This window comes from Ananas comosus, linkage group 1 (genome assembly GCF_001540865.1).
Source record: "Ananas comosus cultivar F153 linkage group 1, ASM154086v1, whole genome shotgun sequence".
Taxonomy (NCBI): domain Eukaryota; kingdom Viridiplantae; phylum Streptophyta; class Magnoliopsida; order Poales; family Bromeliaceae; genus Ananas; species Ananas comosus.
In genome coordinates, this window is record NC_033621.1 from 13,053,178 (window position 1) to 13,072,575 (window position 19,398).

The following is a 19,398-nucleotide window of genomic DNA, read 5'->3' on the forward strand; positions in this document are numbered from 1 at the left end:
CCGAGTCATGTTCGAAGTGGCGTGAGGCCAGGCGGGCCGAGTCACAATCGAAACCTGTTAGTGCTGTTTCTGTACGCTTTAAGTGAATTGGTTGCTTATTTCTAACAGCTCGAGCTTTTGGGATTAATGGTTAGCGCCAACGATCCGACACAAAACACGAGAAACTTCCTACTACAAGAAAATACAACACATAATGATGAATAAAAACCTGAAAAGAGATTTAAAAAAAAAGAAAGAAAAAACCTCAGAAACTTTGCAGGTGAAACACTCACTCTACTCTTTACAGCTTAGCCATGAGAAAAAGAGCTTCAATAGGTACTTATTTTCCTTCTCATTCAGCTCCCTGGGAAGCTAAATTTGGTGTAGGGAGGGTGGCTTTAGCCATCATGCTTTGTCCATAAAAACAAAAACCAATCAAGGGCTCTCCTCAGCACATTTGCAGCTTTTATCAGAAGCCTCTCTCTCTCTCTCTCTCTCTCTCTCTCTCTCTCTCTCTCTCATTGTAGCATTTTTTTCATAATTAGTAGAAGACAAGTAGCAATTGCTCTCTTTGGAATCCTAGTATTCCCCTCATTAGTGGCCATAGATTGCCCCTCAATTACCACAATTGTTTCCAAAGCTTAGGTGCTTATTCAAAAAGTGCTTCTGCAGCAGCTACTAGCAGCAATGGATGGCCATGATGGCTGCAGGACAATCCTTGTCCCTCCTCTCTCAGCACTTGAAGAAGCCTCCAATTGTCTTCTTCTTCTTCTTCTTCTTCTTCTTCTTCTTTTCATAAATCAAAAGTGAGTTTTCGACTTAAGTTTGTTGCCCTAAAAATCTATCTAGTAGAAAACAGGCTCAGAATGTAACAAACGCCGTAAATAGTCTTACATCGAATGGAAAAAAAATTCTGATTTCGCATTTAACATGCCTTCACGCTAATAATAATAACTAGGCTTAAGAATTTTGCGTCGGTGGTTTAGGCCCAACGAGTTATTATTGTTAGCAGGTCGGATCGTTATACATGAATATATAATAACACTTCTATTCACGTGTACGATAAATATAAAAGGCTTAATAGTTGGTATCCGAGACCCAAGTTCGAATCCTAGTTGACTCACATTTCCAGCTAAGTTTATTTCTAAATGAAATAAACGAAGCAGGTAGCGTGCTACCTCTCTCTCTCTAAAAAAAAAAAAAGAGATAAATATAAAAGACAATATATATTAATACTTCTATTCACATGTACGATAAATTTAAATGCAATATATATTAATAATTTAACACCTCTGGTAAATATTAACACAATAAATATAAAAGGCACGTTGAGGTGAGAGATGGAGATTCAACCCGTTATATAATATAAAAATTTAGTGAGAGATGGGGATTCAACCTGTTATATAACATAAAAGTTTAATCCCGAAGGAATTAAATATTGACGCTAATATCATGTTACTTAGAAAATCCATCTAATAAGAAACTGGCTCAGAAATATATGTCGACAAAGTTATTGTTTGCCATTTCTCCCTCATTCTTAATTTTTACTGTTGCTATAAATATAATTTATTATTTTTATAGTTTTTCTCTTTTTTTTTTATCTTTCTTATATTTTTATTCTTATACTTATTATTCAATTTTTTTTATTTATATTCTTTTTTATTCTTTGATTCTTTTTCCATTTTTTACTTTTTTAATTTTATTTATTTATTTATTTTTACGGAATTGATCCGCCGCAAGAAGCGGATGCCTTCAATAATGTGAATTAGATTGTAAATGTAGTGACTACAATGTTTAAGCACTATAGAAAAAGATCAGAATGAGAAATTTATGTCTTATATATAGTGGATTTTAATGATTATAAAGCACAATATATCTTTCAATCATATTGAGTCTTAATTGCCTTTTGTTTCCTAACAAAGGATCCAAAGTTGAAAAAAATCGAAGGTGAAGAGATCTTTAAGTTGAGACCAAAGTTTCATCTTAATTGAAACAAAATACAATAATTCAGTTTAAACCAAATAATGCACTATCATATATTCTTAATTTCACAATGTTAAGCCTTTTTAATTGAGTTGGTTTTGGTATCTATAGATAAAATTACAAAATCTAGTTTTTTCTTTTTTTTTTTTGACTAAATTTAACCTTCTTAGCAAATATGTTTGTGCTAATATTACTTTCCCTTGCTTCTTTTTTTAGTTCATGGGTTTTTAAACCAGTGTATAACTATTGAATATAAATATTAAAAATATTATTCTCTGATAATTTAATTTTTTGAAGAATAATAATTATTTTATATAATTTAATATGATAATAAAACATGAAGCCTTGAGTTTGAGTCCCTCTGGACCCCTAGTCTCATTTAATATTCTCGCAGGGATAAATCAAAATATCTGAACCCAGACGTGAATAAAAATGGTAAATATAAGTATTAAAAAATTCTTAAACTATTGAAAAGAATTAGTTGTTTTATATTCTTTAATATAGTATGAAAGGTAGTATGCTAGCTATTTCGTTTATTTCTTTTAAAAATAAACTTTAGCTGAAAATGTAAAGTAATTAGGCTTCGAACTTGAGGCCTTGGATACCAACTACCAAAATTTTTGTCACTTGCGCTAAAGATAGTCAATAACATATGTTTTATTATAGCAATTAACATTGTTCATCGTATTTTGACCCATCAAATATACCATCCAGTCTTACGAATTTGTCTTCTTAGCGTGTCGAGACTGATTTAAGATGAGTTGATTTTTTATATATATATTTTTTGATCCCACTTGTCACTCCGGCCTCAGCGGGTTGGGATGGAAGTGAATTTTGGTGGAATTTTGACACGTCGGAACAGATCAATGGAAGAAAGAGGCCTCCACCTGTCGCTCCATTTCCTTTAGGGATTCGAGATGAATTACTATTATTATTATTATTATTTATTTCTTTCTTTCTCCCACTTGCAGCTAGGATTGTTAACGAGCCAAATACGAGCTGACACATTAAAAATAGTAAGATGAAAAAATTAGGCTCATATTCGGCTTGTTGATTAACGAGCCGAACACAAGTTGATTCGCAAACAATAAGTTAGATTGTCGACTCTACTGCTGGGTGAAAAGTTGAAAGAAAATTAGAAATTTACGATCTTAATGTATTTATACTTGAAATCTACAAAATGTAGGTCACTTTACAGCTGAGTTGGCCTAAAATCTAAATAGTAAATGAGCTATATCGAGCCGAACATAAGCGAGCTGACGCCAGTTCATGTTCGGTTCATTTATCAGACGAGCGATTAATCTCGAGCTTATTTCAAAACGAACACGAGATAGCTCGTGAATAGCAAACTAAATTACCAGCACTACATTTTAGTCTGGGCTTTTTTTGCAAATAGTCCTCTTACAAATTTTTTTTTTTAAATTGGCCCTGTCAAAAATTTATTTACAAAAATGGCCTTGGCCCCGCCACGCAAGCGCCACGTCAGCGCCACGCGGGCGGGACTGGGCCAGATGGTTAAGATAAACACGGTGAATCATTCACCGTGTTCAATACAAAGTTTTTGTATTGGACACGGTGAACCATTCACCGTGTCCAATACAAAATAGCTAATATCAAAATATTTGTATTGGACACGGTGAACCATTCACCGTGTCCACTACAAATAATTGGACACGATGAATGATTCACCGTGTCTAATACAAATACCTCCAACTTAGCCATTGTTGGGGTATTTGTATTGGACACGGTGAACCATTCACCGTGTCCAATACAAAAATCTTGTATTGAACACGGTGAATGGTTCACCGTGTTCATCTTAAATATCTGGGCCCGTCCTGTTCGCGTGGCGTTGACGTGGCGCTGGCGTGGTAGGGGCAGGATCATTTTTGCAAATAATTTTTGAACGGGATTATTTTCGCAAATAAAATTTGTCAGGGGGCTATTTGTAAAAAAAGCCCTTTTAGTCCTCTTCGAAACCGATTAGGACGGGAGCTCCATCAAAACCCAGATCCATTTGCATCCCCACCAACCACCACACCTTTCACTTCTTAGTGCCAATACACACATATGTAGCAAACAAGATTGATCAATCAAACGGCTGAGATTTACCCTGATGACATGAAGCATCTGAACCAGTGTCTTAGTCAAGGAATGGAATGAGAGGGACCCCACAAACCCATAAACTGACACATCCCATCATTGGATAGCAGTTTGCATAAGCTCAATAAAGTGGCATGCATTTATCTATTCCCCTCTCTATCTCCTTTCACATTAAAAACCTTTTTTTAAAAAAAATCTCCTACTAGATTATAGGTCATTAATTTATTAGTAGCTAGGCCTACATATGCATTGTATAGAAGGAATTAGAAGGTGGGAGGGTGCATCTCCTTTTTTTTTTTTTACTGGAATATTTCAATTTGCCCCCTACAAGTTTACAAAGTTTTATTTTGATACCTTACTATTTTACATTTTTTTTTTTTTTAATGTAAAGACCTGCCATTAAAAAGAATAGCAAAACGTTTGTCACCGTGGGTTTGTAAAATGTATGAGTTTAATATCATATGGTTTGTAAGTTTTAATATCTTACTCAACTATAGATTCTTACGGTAATCTAAAGAACAAATTATATAATAAAAAATAAAATTTTTAAGTCATATGACAAGATGGCGGAATTAAAATATGATAAATAATGTGAAGACGAAAGTTTTTTTTTTTGTTTTCTTTGGTAAAGATATATGGAGACTCCCTCAAGTATAGGTCATTAATTCAAGATAGCCCCCTAAACATTATTTTTTCCGATTTGAACCTTCTCAAATTTAAACTATTATAAATCAGCCCCCCAAAAAATAAGGAGGGACCTACTCTATTCTTCAATTATATTAATGCTTAATTATTATAATAACTAGAAGAACAAAATATATCTTTTTTTTGGTGTATTTTGAAATTATACAAAATTAGATGCAGGATGTGCGATCAGAACGACTGTTTCTATTAATCAGTAACTGTACTTCTATTGAATTATTTGATAAAGTTCAGATGCCTATTTGAATAAGACGCGCTAAAGCTGGGGACGCATTTGCATTTTTTCTCTTTTTTGTTTTTAGCCCTCCAACCTCCAATGAAAAATCTTAAAAAGACCAACATGCTCTTTTGACTCCCTCCCAAATCAAGGCCAAAAATAATAAATAAAATCCCATTCTCCAAAATCCCACGAGCACCTAAAACAATTAATCTCTCTCCACCACCACTTTGAAACTCAGTAGACCAATCCACGGCTATTGAGCAATGTTGTTGTTGTTGTTGTTGTTGTTGTTGTTGTTAATGTTGTTGTTGTTGTTTGAACACAAAATTAACCCACACACACACACACACACACACACAAAAAGCAAAAGTGCATAAAATAAGGAGGAGAGAGGTGCAATAGAGGGGGCATTGTGGGAGGGGATAGAGAGATTTGTATGGGTACAAGGAGATCCATCATTCCATTGCTTGGAAGGGATGAAACCCTAGCATGGGGAGTCATGCAAGGCTAGGGTGGGGACAAATCTCTTGGACTCCATGCTTAATTCCTTGCCCCCTCCCCCCCTCTTTCACTTGAATCGAGTTCTTTTCATTTTTAGAAACCTATTTTAAGGCATTATTAAAGAATTAACATACGATTCCGACCGTCACTAGCGCAAGCTGTAAAAAGATTTGATGTTTAGTATCTGATGTTCCATGCAAGTTCGAAGTCTAATTGTTTAACATTTTCAGCTAAGTTTTTGGTATCTGTAGAGCAGATGTATTAAATTTGATTGGTGTTTGTATGTTTAATCAGAATTTAGATTATTGCACTTGATTAGCGTTTGTATGTTTAATTAGATTTGGATTCAATTCGACTATGCTGTAAAGTATGATGTTGTTTGATGAAGTATTATTTGAATAGTACTATTGGATTAAGTACTATACTCGAGCACCTCTGATTCAAACTATTTTTCGGGTTGTTTCTTATTTAATGGATTTTATGGATAACTTCTACTGACTCTTTTATTACCTCTCTTATCAGTGCACTGTGGTGATCTCTACTATATATATATACACATGAGTGGGTGTATTAAGACTGTTTATGAACCATTTCATATTAGATTGATCTCTAAAAGATAATATTTTTAAACATAATAAAAAGTATCAACTTGGAGTTTCTATCTCAAAAGTCCTAAAATTTCATTTCTGTTTTTTTTTAAAAAAATTTTAATTTTAGTAGAAAATCACTTACCAAATGCCATACCTAGGTGGGCATGCACTAGATAGATTTGGTTCTAGGTAGGAGTTTTGAGGGAATGAAAAGTGCACACCTAATAATTAATTAAAAGACTCACTTTGAGTGAAACACTTTGATTATTGATTTTGCAAATGTGATACCACTATGAGCAAACCTTTCCAACATGGATGAAGGCCTATTAAAGAAGGATTAATTGCTTGAGAATGACAACAATGGAGAGCACTCAAATCATGTGGGCCCAATTTTTTTAAAAAAATAGAGGAAAAAATCCCAAATTATTCAATCTATATCCCCTTCTTAATTACAGCACATATATATATATACATTAATTCAACACCTAGGAGTATTAAAAAGGCAACAGCAACAACAAGAAGCAGAAGAAGAAGAACCAACCACAAACCAAGAACACTAAGGAATGAATGAATGGAATTGAGTGAGTCATGGGGTTGGTTTTTGCAACTCCCATGAGGAGCTGCTGCTGCTGCTCTTCTTTGTGGCACTAAACAATGCAGAAATGGCAGATTCCCAATCATCCTTCACCCTCCTCAGGAGACACCCATCATTGCCCCCCCTCCTTAACACCAACCCCTTTCCCCACCCCTTTAAATTCCACACATGTATAATACACATACACTCATCCCCCCCATGACATGATCTCCTCTCCCTCTCCCTCTCCCTCTCCCTCTCTTCTTTACACACACAATCCACCTCACTAGCATAGCATTACACTCCTTGCTGCTGCTGCTGCTGCTGCTGCATCTGTTGTGATAATAATAATAATAAGAATGAAGCCTTGCTCGAGCTCGGTGAGTAGCTTCTACGCGAACATGGCGGGGGGGATGGAGGAGCTGGAGCAGGCGGTGGCGGCGGCGGGGCCGGGGGGTTTCATGTCGGTGCAGTTCCTGCAGCGGGTGGTGGGGCTGCTGCGGGGGCTGCACGCGCAGCTGACGCAGCTGGTGCAGAAGCTGCACCTGCCCGTCGGCGACCGCTGGCTCGACGAGTACATGGACGAGACCGCCCGGCTCTGGGACGCCTGCCACGCCGTCCGCCAGGGCGTCGCCGGGATGGAGGCCTACTGCGCCGCCGGCGCCAACGCCGTCTCCGCCCTCGACGAGTGGCGCCGCAACCCCAATCCCTACTCCACTCGCCAGGTCAGAAACACGAAAAAATAAAACTTTAAGCTATCAGAGAACAGAGAACAGACGGATACAACACGCGTCCAATCTCTTTTCTATTCAACATTAATTCTTTTCTCCATATCCACACGGAATTCAAAGAACAAAAATTTAACCGACTCCGTCCTTTTCGACGAGACTTGCAAATCATTCGTCCTTCTTGTTGCTTTAAAATCCGTGCATTTTATCTATGAACAGTTATATATTAATATTTTTTTTAAGTTGTGAGAGGACGGTGTTTTGAATTTTTTTTTTTTTAATTTTCGTTCAGGCGATGCGGGCGGTGTCGGTGTCGCGGCGGCAGGCGGTGGCGCTGGAGGAGGAGAACCGGGTGCTGGCGGAGACGCGGATCGAGCCGCTGTCGCTGCGGTTCGACGAGCGGCCGCCGGCGGAGTGGCGGCTGCACGGCTTCAACGGCTTCCGCGGCGTGCTCTACGCGCTCCGCAACGCCAGCGCCGTGCTGCTCACCGCCCTCGTCTGGGGCGCCGTCTCCTGCCGCCCGCAGCGCGTTCACGGTCCAGACCCCGAGAGCTCCCCCTTCTTCGCGTCACCGCTGACGCTGTCGATGGCGCGTCTGCACCACCGAATTGCGTCGGAGGCTGCAGACGCGGCAGCTGCCGCCGCGGCAGAAGCGCGGGGCGGGATCATGATGTACGAGTTCCGGAGGGCGAGGGCGGCGACGGAGGAGGCGGCGGCGGAGGCCGAGGGGGTGAAGGAGAGGGTGGAGGAGGTGAAGAGGTGGATAGGGGTGTTGAGAGCAGGGACTGAGAATTTAGTTGGCCAATTGGATGACTTGTTTGATGAGATTGTGGAGGGGAGGAAGAAGCTCTCAGATTTGTGTAGTCACAGGTAATTAAGTTAAGTTAAACTACTAGTACTAGTTGTAGTTCTAATTCTAGTAGTAGTAGTAGTAGTAGAGAGAGTTATAGGTGCTGGTGCTCTATTTAGTAGTTGTTGTTGTTCATGTTTTCCTTTTTTTGAAGTGTTGTAGGAGTAAAAGGATGTTAGGATCTTATAGAAGAATAGAAAATATTATTGAGCATATTTCAATGTGGTGGTGGTGGTGGTGGTGGTGTAGTATTAATTTTCTTTTCAATTTTCTCCTCTTCTGTTTTATTTTTATCCGAGTGTGTCGAGAGTTTGATCGTTGTTGTCCCTACCGCAAAGTTAGTTATTTTAAAAGATGGCTAATACAGTAAGAAAATCGTAAACTTATTGAATGATAAAAATTGAAGTATAAAATGAGATAGACAACAAAATGTGGTGCATAAGGTATTTCTTAAAATCTTTTATAAAAAAAGGGAGAAAGATGGTTGATATCTTTTCTATAGGAAGGGAACTATCAAGAAAGGATTCTAGTGGAAGAAGAACAAACACTTTGAGCAAAAGAAAGGAAGCTTTTGTTTTTTTATCTCCCCTCTCCCAACAAAGACAAAACAAAGCTATGGAACTGTTGGCATCTTATGCTCCTAAAGGGTAAAAAGAAATAACAAAAAGGAAACACAAAAAAAAAGGAAACAGGAAAAGAAAAAGAAAAAGAAAGGAACCTTTTATTGGAACCTTTTATTCTCTATCTCTACTTATTCTGAGTTAGTTGCATTATCTGTCACCAACTTTTATCCTTTTTTCTCACTTTAGTTCCTAACTCTTTCTTTTTTTCTTTTTTTTTCTGTTAGGTTTCTAATCTACTTTATATTTTATTTCAATTAGGTCCCAATCTTTATATATATATATATATATATATATAGATTATGATCAAGGTTAGATAGCTTCCGATTGATCTTGACGCCAACGGTTTCAAGTTTAAAAGCGGTTGTCAGTACATCATTTGTAAGGTCGAGACGGTCATAGGCATAGAGAACGACATTGAGGATTGTTAAGTTAAGCTTGACGCGATATGCGCACATATTTGAGGAAGAGGTTAGGACGAAAGTGAAAGAGAAAACAATTGAAGATCTTATTATTGTTAAAATATATTTAGAAAAAAAAAAATGGGGAACTAAATGGAAAAGCAGGTAAAGGTTGGGAACCTACGGAGAAATAAACCCACAGATTCTTTTTTCACTTTGTGTTTTGGTGATGGGGTAGTAGTTCTTTTTCTTTCCTTGTTTCCATCATTAATGATGCCCACTAGAGCGAGAATAGGGGGGTGGTGAGTTAGAAAAAGAGAGAGAGAGAGAGAGAGAGAGGGGGGGGGAGATTCCTTGCAGCTTCAAGAGAAATTTTGAAAATTTGAAAAAGGGTGAGGGGACAGCGACTGCAGTGGAAGCTTTTGTCTGATTCGACTGATGCCCAGCAACAAACCCAGAATCCAGATTGGTAACAACTAACAATGATGGAAAAAGCGCTTCTGGAAACAGAAAAACTCGGCTGCTGCTGCTGCTGCCTGCTGCTCTCCAGGAGAAAGCACTTTTGAACAACTTTCAAGTTTCAAATTCAACACAAGCAAAAGACCAAAACAAACTCTTCTTCTTTTTTTTTTTCTTTTTTTTTTTGGTTAGCGTTTTAGGCTTATCGAAGAAATGGACAATATATCCAATCAAACATACTTGGTATTTACAAATAAAAGAAACATAGAAGCAACAGTATCAAACAATTATTGTAACTTTAGAACCTCCTTTAAGCTTTGCGTTGCGGCAAAACACGCATTAAACACTGAAATACATGATACACGTCGCAGCAATTGTTTAAAGATGAAAAATGAAAAAAAAAAAAAATCATCTAATACCTGCCTGCATCACAAATTGGGTGTAGCATGCGCCAACAGGCTGAAAGAAGTATACCAACCAAAAATGAATGGCTTCGTGAACTCGGACGATAGACAAATTTGTTGTCGAATAGAGAGCATAGCAAAATATCCGATAACACCGCATACATTGCGGAGATTCAATTAAGAAGTAACTTGGATATAGGCTAAATGCATCAAGATCTGAACTCATGCAGCAACATGGAAGGCTATACATCACAGCACAATGATTTCCAATTTCGATGTCAAAAGCGCAGTCATTTTTTTTTCTATTACGAGCGAAATGACCGCGTTCGGCAATTAACATGCTATCAACATGAATTGCGAATTAAATTACTTGCGACTTCCAAAAACATCTTCGAACATTTTATATGTCGAACCCTGGCATGGCAAACTGTGAGGCAAATGCCTCGACTTGATTACAGAGCTCGATAATGTCCCTGTTGTTCTGGAGTCCCTTAAGAAATTCCTTCTGCAATTTCCCGTGCTCTTTAAGAACGGTGCTGGCAATCTGCGCGGCCCTAACAAGGAACTCCGCGATTGTATCAAAGTCTCCCTCTAAACAACCTCTAGTGGTCATAGCAGGAGTGCCTGCAAAAGCAAGTAGTAACCAAAAAATATTAGCTAGAAAATAGCAAGAAAAAAGGCTTACACTCTAGTTTATATAGATATTCAATTATACAACTAAACTACTAACCAATTCTCACTCCTCCAGGAGAGATTGAGCCATTGTCGCCATATATTGGTGTTTTGTTCAGGGACATGTGACATGCCTCGCAGACCTTTTCAAAGTTTTTCCCTGTCCAAAAAGACAAATGACCATTAAAACATATATATTTAGAAACTCAGCTTGAGAAGGCTCCACAGAAGTTACTCCGGCTAAAATTTTGTTATCTCAAGAATTCACCAAAACAGTTACATTGCTTCTCAACTAATTAAAATTCACCAATATGTTCAGCAAATAGGATTTTTTTACCACGCTCATCAAGAAAACAAATAGACAACCAAAATAGCAGCAGTACACGACCAGAGAGACTGTTTACCTGTCAATCCAAAGGTTCTCAGGTCCCAAAGTAACAAGTGGTTATCTGTACCCCCGGTGACTAATCTGCATTTTCTTCTCAGCAAAGCAGATGCCAAAGCTTGAGCATTTTTCTTGACCTGTTGAATGTATGCTTTGTATTCTGGTGTCGCCACCTGCTTTAAAGCTATTGCCAAAGCAGCAATATGATTATTGTGCGGTCCTCCTTGCATGGAAGGGAAAACAGCAAAATTAATCCTGTCCTCGAAGTCATATTGATTGCTTTCATCTGCCTGACACAGAGACTTTCCTCGCTTGTTTAGAATTTTTCCCTTTCTAAAAAATATTATACCGCCCCTAGGACCACGCAGGCTCTTGTGAGTAGTTGAAGTAACAACATCACAATATTCGAAGGGGCTACGGCACTCCTGCATCAGCAGACAATCCAACAGCTTTTAGCTGATAATTTTATATAGTATGTAAGAACAGCTCATTTCGTCATAACAAAAAAACCAAACAAACATTATTAGGGGTGGGTGTGCGTGCGTGTGTATTTAAAGTAGTGACAAAACAAAATGTATAAGGTCGGCAAGAGGGCAAAGATCCTAAAATATTGTTTTAAGGAGGAGGAGGGGGAGGGTGGGTGGGAGGAAAGAGAGCTTTAGCAATCATGTCATTTCGATTTGATAGCAGAACAACAGATTTGAGCTACATTATATGCATTATCAGATCAGTCTGTCTTATAAAAGTTTATTAGTTCAGAGGAGAGAAAATTACATGAGGTTCCTCATCCAGTGATGGAAACAATTTAAGATGGTTTACGTTTTCTTTATCCCTTAACCCCCCATCCCCCGATTAACTGAATATAAAAATAAAAAAAGTTAAAGAGTATTTAGATAAATTACATTGGAAAAGGGAACACCCATTGAACTGAGAAAAAAAGAATAATGATGGAACCTGAAAGTTCAGCGGATCAAGATATCAGGACTGTTTCAAAAAGAGATCATGAAAGATGTAAACAAAACCAGCAGTATGTACATTCAGAAATTAACTTTTATTAGATAATCGAGAGAACAATTTGTTACTAATCATAACAAGGATTACTGTTAGGTCTAAACTCTTCTGATCCTCTGTGTATCCCGGAATTTCAATTCAATGAAGAGAGATGAATCCTTTATCCTTGTCTAGTTGGCGTTGCCTGCTTAATGCAGAAGCACATAAAGCAGGCTTACCTACCAAACAGAGCATTTCATTCTCTCAGTTCAATTGATCAATACAAAGCACCAGCTCTCTCACCCATAAAGATCCACCGATCCAGTTCCCTGAATAAATTTCCACCTTTCTCGACAACGCATTGCTCCTTTCCCTCTGCTACCTCCAAACTTCTCCTATTAGTAAATGTATAGTGCTCATATTTCCTGAAAGGACAGTGATATTGACAGAGCAGCAATCACTATGAACAACACAAGTGCAATGAACGTGATCAACTCTACTATATGAATTTTTTCCGGGTCCAAAGCATCTATTTTCCAATAGTTATTATAGCTCTGTCTATATCACTACCCATCCTGAAAACACAAGCTGTGACTACTCTTATATAACATAACATCAACTATGGGATTATTGAATCTTCCTTGCTATGAACAAGAAAACCTGTAATATGAATAAAACATATTTGGTAAATGGAGTCCCAAGTCTCATTCAATTGATTTAAGTAATATATTAGCATCCAAATTATTCTTTTCACCTTTTCCAGAGCCAGTAAGAACAATACATATAATTGTCCAAAACTTGTAAAATAATTTGACATTCTTCAACTGCAGTGAATGAACCTTCTATCATTTTATCTAATACATCCAGAATCACGTAGACTTGTAATAACTCTTGTCATGTATAACCTTTTTCTAGTATAATGACCTTTTAACTTCACTAACTTGACGCACTATTATTCTAAAGCTCGAATGCAATTTCCAACGCACATACAACGGAAGTTTCTGAGATCTTAGTCAATCTCACCACAACCCTCTAATACCAATATAACATGATACATCACACCTCCTTGGCCAATACTATCGAAAAATCATCCATAGAGGTCTGCGACCAAGATCTATTCCACTTATCAACCCCACTCTCACTACTGCTTATAAATGACAACTTTCAGAGATTAAAACGCGCCTTCAAGCTACATGTGTCTTCACTTCAATAACTCCATTCAGGCTTTTCAATACTTAAAATACACTATTAAAATAAATGTACCTATAGATTTTTGTCTTCATTACCATACAAAACCTTTTACATAAAACACAGCAAAAGGTGAAGCATTAAAGACTACAAAACCTTAATATCTACCCACTTGTTTGATACCAAAAGTTGGAAACTTGGAAAAGTAAGCTCTTTGATCAAGAAACCTAAACTAAACAAAAAAATATAAATAAATATTGACATCAAGCCACAATTTTGGTGTCGACAATGTAAGAACTAGTGCTAGGCAGCTTACGCTCACCGCAATCAGAAATGAAATTTGAAACACTCCCTAACTAATACAGGGAAATGTCCACCGAATAAAGCAATAGCAAAGATAACAAGGGCACCAATAATTTCATAACCATCATACAAAGGTCTAAGTTTTTACCCCAAGAGAAAATCCATAGTTTTAGCAGAACTTTTGGTCAGAATAACCTAGTTGCATGCTTGCATCATCAACAAAACATGGCAAATGCCCATTTTTAGCCAACTAATTCAAACAGATGTTCAGCAATCATAATTCTCAAAAAGAGTCTATCTATAACAGAAAATAACTATAAAACCCTCACCTTTGCTGCCACAATCCCACTGATGTGAGCCATGTCGCACATCAACACCGCCCCACACTTATCGGCGATCTGCCTAAACCGCGCATAATCCCACTCTCTAGGGTATGAGCTGCCCCCGCAAATTAGTATCTTTGGGTGGAAATCCATGGCCCTCTCCTCAAGCTTATCGTAATCAATATAACCAGTTTGCGGGTTTACCTTATACGACAAGCTCTCAAAGAATATCGACGCCCCCGATATCTTCTTCCCGCTAGGCGTGTAGTAACCATGGCTCACATGACCACCGGATGGCGGATCCATCCCCATTATGCGATCCTTCGGTAGTAATAAACCGGTGTAGACGGCGAAGTTGGCGGAAGTGCACGAATACGGCTGGACATTGACGCCCCAGCTCGCAGGATCGAGGCCGAAGGCGGCGAGGGCGCGGTCGCAGCAGAGGCGCTCGATCTTATCGATGAATTGGTTGCCGCCGTAGTAGCGGGCGCCGGGGAGGCCCTCGGAGTACTTGTTGGTGAGGTGGCTCCCGAGGGCGTCGAGAACGGCGCGGCACACGTAATTTTCGGAGGCGATGAGCTCGATACCGCGGACCTGGCGCTGCTTCTCCTTCTCCATGACCTCGAACACGTCGGGGTCGGCGACGGAGAGCGGGATGTTGCCCCAGGCGCGCACGCCGGCCCTGCGCGTCTCGAAATCGGGCTCTGCGGCGGCGGGGGCGGCGGCGGCGGAGGCGGAGGGGCGCTTGGAGGGGTGGAGGGAGGAGGCGGAGGAGCAGGAGGAGGACTCGGCCCGGCGCTGGCGCTTGAGGCACATGGTGTAGCCGAGGATGCTGAAGGACTCCTCGGGCTGGGCGTCGTCGGAGTCGTCGGCGTCTGCGGAGGCGACGGAGGCGTCGGCAGCGGCGGAGGCGGAGGGGGTGGAGCCGCGGTGGGAGTCGGAGTGGTGGTCGAGGAGGGGGAGGGGGAGGGGGGCGGGGTCGCGGCCGTGGGCGTGGAGCCCAAGGGAGAGGTCGGATTCCGCGGGTGAGAGATCCATGGACGATCGAAACCCTAACCCTAGAATCAGGCCTTCCGAGAACAACAACAACAACTACAACAACGGCGACAGAGGAAGGAAGAGGAAGGAGAGAGAACCATTAATGGCGAGAGAGAGAGAGAGAGAGAGAGAGAGAGAGAGGAGGGGACTCAAACCCTTTCTAGGGTTTGGGAGGAGACGGAGAGGAGGAGGGGAGAAAGTAGCGGAGGAAGAACCTGGATGCGATTCCGGTCACGAGGCGTACGGATGAGGGTTGGGGACGGAGGAAGCGACCGGGAATAGCCGTAAACCGGTGGAGGATTCGAGGGACACGTGGCGGCCGATCAGTGGGAGAGAGGGATACATCGCACATCCCGATTCCTTTTTTTTTCCCGATTAACTTAAAAATAATAATAATAATTTTAATTAATACATGTGGGACCACTGGTCAGGTCAATGATAGGAACGGGGAATAAATAAATAAATAAATAAAAATAAAAAATAAAATTATACAGCCGAGCAAATCAAAGCGTATTATACGCTGAGCTGTTGTGATGATATTTATTTATACATCGAACCTTCTCATTGCTTTTTTTCCCCCAAATATATATATAATATATATATATATATATATATATATATATATATATATATATACACATTTATTAATAAAATTTGATGTATTAAATTTTATAAATTTTTTGGAATTTGCTGATGTTTCATATTTTGCAATGAAATTTTACTATGCCATGCAAGTAAAATTATAGCATCCGCATAATTTAAAGAATTGCCATGCAATTTAGACGACTAAATTAAATGCTATGAAATTATTATAGCAAAAAAAATAAAAAATCCTACACACGTACAATTTTGAAGGCTTTATTTATTTGTTAATTATAAAGCCCATAGGTTAAAATTTCCAATCATCTGATTATAATTTTTACTTTTAAAATAGGAGCTGAATCACAATGAAAGGGCTATTGGAATTGATTAGCAAATTTTTGTTTTAAATTTTAAACTTTTACCATCTTTTTCTACTTAAACCCAATCGCATTTATTACAATAAAATTAATTTATAAAATATTTATAATATTTTTTTCTCATCCATCAAACTAAAAAAATAAAAAAAACGTGTCGGTGACGTGGCAGACTGTCCAATCATTTGTCCCTCCAACTTGGCCCATCCATTGGCCAAAATATCTCAAGCTCTCACCACAAAACCCTCCTAAATTGAATCCCCTTATCCAATTTGGCTCTTACAGGGTCCAAACATTTAAACCAATCAACAAAAATTGTGTTTGTTTACTGGTGTAGAACTCAAAATCAATGTGTTATGCATCTCTCACTTCCTATAACAAATGGCTTCGAAAGAATGGTAGAGACCTTCGCCCCCTCCGCGCCTCCGTTCCATGGCCTCGAGGGCCGCCCCTCGCCCTTCCCGCCGAAGATGATCTCTTCTCCTGCGAAGGTACACAACCCGATTGTCGCGATTACGAAAACGGGATTCCGTAATAAGGGGGAAAAAGTAGAACTAGAAGAAGCAATTCTACTTTTGGAAGATCATACCTTGAAAGGAAGGAAACCAAATGATCAGAACTGGTACTACAATGAGCTCATCTCCCTCTGTATATCCCGAAAGGCTTTTCATGAAGGGCGGCTCCTTCGGTCGCACATGGCCCGCGTCGGGCTCGAGCCGGGCCTCTTCATGGATAACCAGTTCATCAACTTATATGCAAAATGCGGAGAGATTGAAATGGCAAGGGCGCTGTTCGATGGTATGAAAGAAAGGAATGTGGTTTCCTGGAATGCTCTTCTTGCGGGCTACTGCTTGAATAAGCAGTTCTTGGATGCTGTTAAGCTCTTTCGAACAATGGCCGAGTCAGGACCGAGTCCAAACTACGTGACCTATCTCAGTGCACTTCGCGCTTCAGTCGGCCTGGGGAATGTTGAAGTCGGAAAACAGATTCACTCTCGGCTCATAAAAACAGGCTTTATCTCTCGAATTGAAGTAGGAAATGCAATGATCAATACATACTCTGAACTTGGACTGATCGAAGAATCAGAAGCAGTGTATAATGGAATGGCTGAGAAAGACGTAGTTTCGTGGAATTCGCTTATATCTGCAAAGGTTCAAAACCAGCTTACCTCTCAGGCTCTGTTGTTGTTTATCGCTATGCAGATAGAAGGCTACACGCCCGACGAGTTTACTTTCGCAAGCCTGCTCGGACCAAGAGATATGGCAATCGCTGAGGAGCTTCACGCACAGATTTCAAAGCGCGAGCTGGCAGGCATGTTTGCTGGAAGCGCCCTTCTTGACGCATATGCCAGAGTTGGGAATCCACGGGCTGCAGTGGACGTGTTTAATTCGATGACAAAGAGAAGCATCGTCACCTGGAACTCTGTAATCGATGCGTGCTTTAAGAACAATATGGCGGATGAAGGTCTAAAGCTATTTCTCCAAATGAGTTGCGAGCAGAGTGTGCTTCCCGACGAGTATACAATTGCCATCATGCTGAAGGGGGCCGCAAGTGAATTAATGATTGGTACAGGGAAATCAATACATGGCCTCGCAGTTAAGATGGGCCGGCACACGGAGACTACGATTGGGAATAACCTGATCGCCATGTACGGCAGACATGAAGCAGTTTCTGATTCCTGGCAAGCTTTCACTTTGATTTCCGAACCTGACATTGTATCTTGGAATTCCATAGTACAATCATACATTAAAAATGGGAAATTTGAGAGGGGTTTAATTCTTTTCGTGGAAATGAAGCTTGAGGGGATCGAGCCAGACGAGTTGAGCTTCGTCGCTGCATTAAATGCTTGTGCTTCTCTGACTAGGTATACGGCTGGAAAAGAAGTGCATGGTGAATTAATCAAAAGAGGCATCTCATCAAATGCATTTATAGAAAGTGCACTTATAGATATGTACGCCAAATCCATGGCCATAAATGATGCAAAAAAGGTATTTGATTGCGTACAAAAGAAAGATACAATCACCTGGAACTCAATTATTTCTGGGTTTGCTCAATTTGGTGATTTAGATCGAGTTCTGAAGCTACTCAATTCTATGAGAGAACAAAATATCGAATTGGATAACTTTACCTTCGCCACTATTCTTGCAGCATGTGCGGATTCCACAGCAATGCAACTGGGAAAGCAAGTCCATGCTTTAAACCTAAAATCCGAACTGTGCGCCGATGCAGCTGTTTCAAATGCCCTAATAACCATGTATAGTAAAGCCGGAAGTATAAAGGAAGCCGAAAAGATATTTTCTAAACTTAGTTTTAAGAATACAGCATCGTGGAATGCAATGATTGGAGGTCTTGCTCAAAGTGGTTATTTCAAAGAGGCTACTGAAACCTTTGATCAAATGGGGAAAAGCGGATCCAAACCAGATGGAAAAACTTTCAATGCATTGCTCGCAGCTTGTAGTTACGCAAATATGACTAATGAAGCTACAAAATACTTCAAACTGATGGGAAAATATGGGATTAGACCTAATTTCGATCATTACGCATGCCTGGTGGATATTCTAGCACGAGCAGGGAGATTAGAAGAAGCAGAGAAATTAATAAACGAAATGCCTTTCAAGCCCACTACTTTAATCTGGAAAATGCTACTAAGTGGTTGCAGAATTTATGGGGACTTAGCAAGGGGTAAAAGGTCGATGGAGAATATAGTAGCTTTAGACCCTTGTGATTCTGCGGCTTATGTGTTGCTCTCCCATATATATGCTGCAAAGGAGAGGTGGGATGAAGTAAGAATAGTCAGGCAAACGATGAAGAGGAATGGAGTAAATAAAGAGCCTGGGAAAAGTTGGATTGAGGTAGACAACAAAATACACGAGTTTGTGGCAAGTGATCGATCACATCCACGGACAAATGAAATATACTTTGAATTGATTGGATTGTTTAAACAGTTGAAGGATGACGGTTCTGATACCGGTATAGATCATGGTATAGATCATTAATGATAAACGCAATGAACTTCTAATAGGTAACTGTTTTTATCTATGTTTTGGAACCTACTTTGACTTTTATTTCAAAAGGTAATTAGTCCTTTAGATAAAAGCTTAGAGTTAGCGATAGCAAATTATTTCTGATGAAGTGAATATGTATAATACCGTTCCAGAGAGAAAAAGAACAAAATACGTAACAGTAACCTCGCATTTTTCGATATCTGCAAAACAAGATAAACCAAACTCACCTCAACAATAATGTCAACCAGAGTGGTGGTAGACTGGTAGTACAACAGCAGTTCTTCCAAAGCACATTATCACCATGCGAGCTAACTCCATGAACAATTGTACGCAGAAACCTTCCTCTCATTTCTTTAAGAACAACAAAATACAACAAAGATTTCTTAGTAGCATTAGCTTGAAAGCAATGCAAACAATTATGAACTCA

General features: G+C 39.5%; 3 protein-coding genes across 3 annotated transcripts; 2 read left to right on the forward strand and 1 right to left on the reverse strand.

The window, feature by feature from the left end:
- On the forward strand, positions 6,472 to 8,494 carry LOC109718028. The gene is made up of 2 exons (XM_020244020.1): positions 6,472 to 7,374; positions 7,670 to 8,494. Exons 1-2 carry the CDS (start codon positions 7,009 to 7,011, stop codon positions 8,249 to 8,251), a joined length of 948 nt encoding a protein of 315 aa, XP_020099609.1. The 5' UTR covers positions 6,472 to 7,008; the 3' UTR covers positions 8,252 to 8,494.
- On the reverse strand, positions 9,985 to 15,113 carry LOC109716982 (serine hydroxymethyltransferase 7-like). Its single transcript, XM_020242620.1, has 4 exons — positions 13,979 to 15,113; positions 11,188 to 11,593; positions 10,842 to 10,943; positions 9,985 to 10,735 (listed from the first exon to the last, which is right to left on the reverse strand). The coding sequence occupies exons 1-4, from the start codon at positions 15,008 to 15,010 to the stop codon at positions 10,512 to 10,514; spliced, it is 1,764 nt and encodes a 587-aa protein (XP_020098209.1). The 5' UTR covers positions 15,011 to 15,113; the 3' UTR covers positions 9,985 to 10,511.
- On the forward strand, positions 16,251 to 19,017 carry LOC109712214 (pentatricopeptide repeat-containing protein At2g33680-like). The gene has a single exon (XM_020235663.1). The coding sequence runs from the start codon at positions 16,323 to 16,325 to the stop codon at positions 18,960 to 18,962; it is 2,640 nt and encodes an 879-aa protein (XP_020091252.1). The 5' UTR covers positions 16,251 to 16,322; the 3' UTR covers positions 18,963 to 19,017.

What these genes read in the sequence shown, in the direction of transcription:
- LOC109712214 (XM_020235663.1), top strand. Translation starts at nt 16,323, where the DNA reads ATGCATCTCTCACTTCCTATAACAAATGGCTTCGAAAGAATGGTAGAG.
- LOC109718028 (XM_020244020.1), top strand. Translation starts at nt 7,009, where the DNA reads ATGAAGCCTTGCTCGAGCTCGGTGAGTAGCTTCTACGCGAACATGGCG. An exon ending in ATCCCTACTCCACTCGCCAG is followed by an intron (nt 7,375 to 7,669) that starts GTCAGAAACACG and finishes ATTTTCGTTCAG; the next exon opens with GCGATGCGGGCGGTGTCGGT.
- LOC109716982 (XM_020242620.1), bottom strand. Translation starts at nt 15,010, where the DNA reads ATGGATCTCTCACCCGCGGAATCCGACCTCTCCCTTGGGCTCCACGCC. An exon ending in GTGGGATTGTGGCAGCAAAG is followed by an intron (nt 11,594 to 13,978) that starts GTGAGGGTTTTA and finishes CTGCTGATGCAG; the next exon opens with GAGTGCCGTAGCCCCTTCGA. An exon ending in GAGAACCTTTGGATTGACAG is followed by an intron (nt 10,944 to 11,187) that starts GTAAACAGTCTC and finishes CTTTTTGGACAG; the next exon opens with GGAAAAACTTTGAAAAGGTC.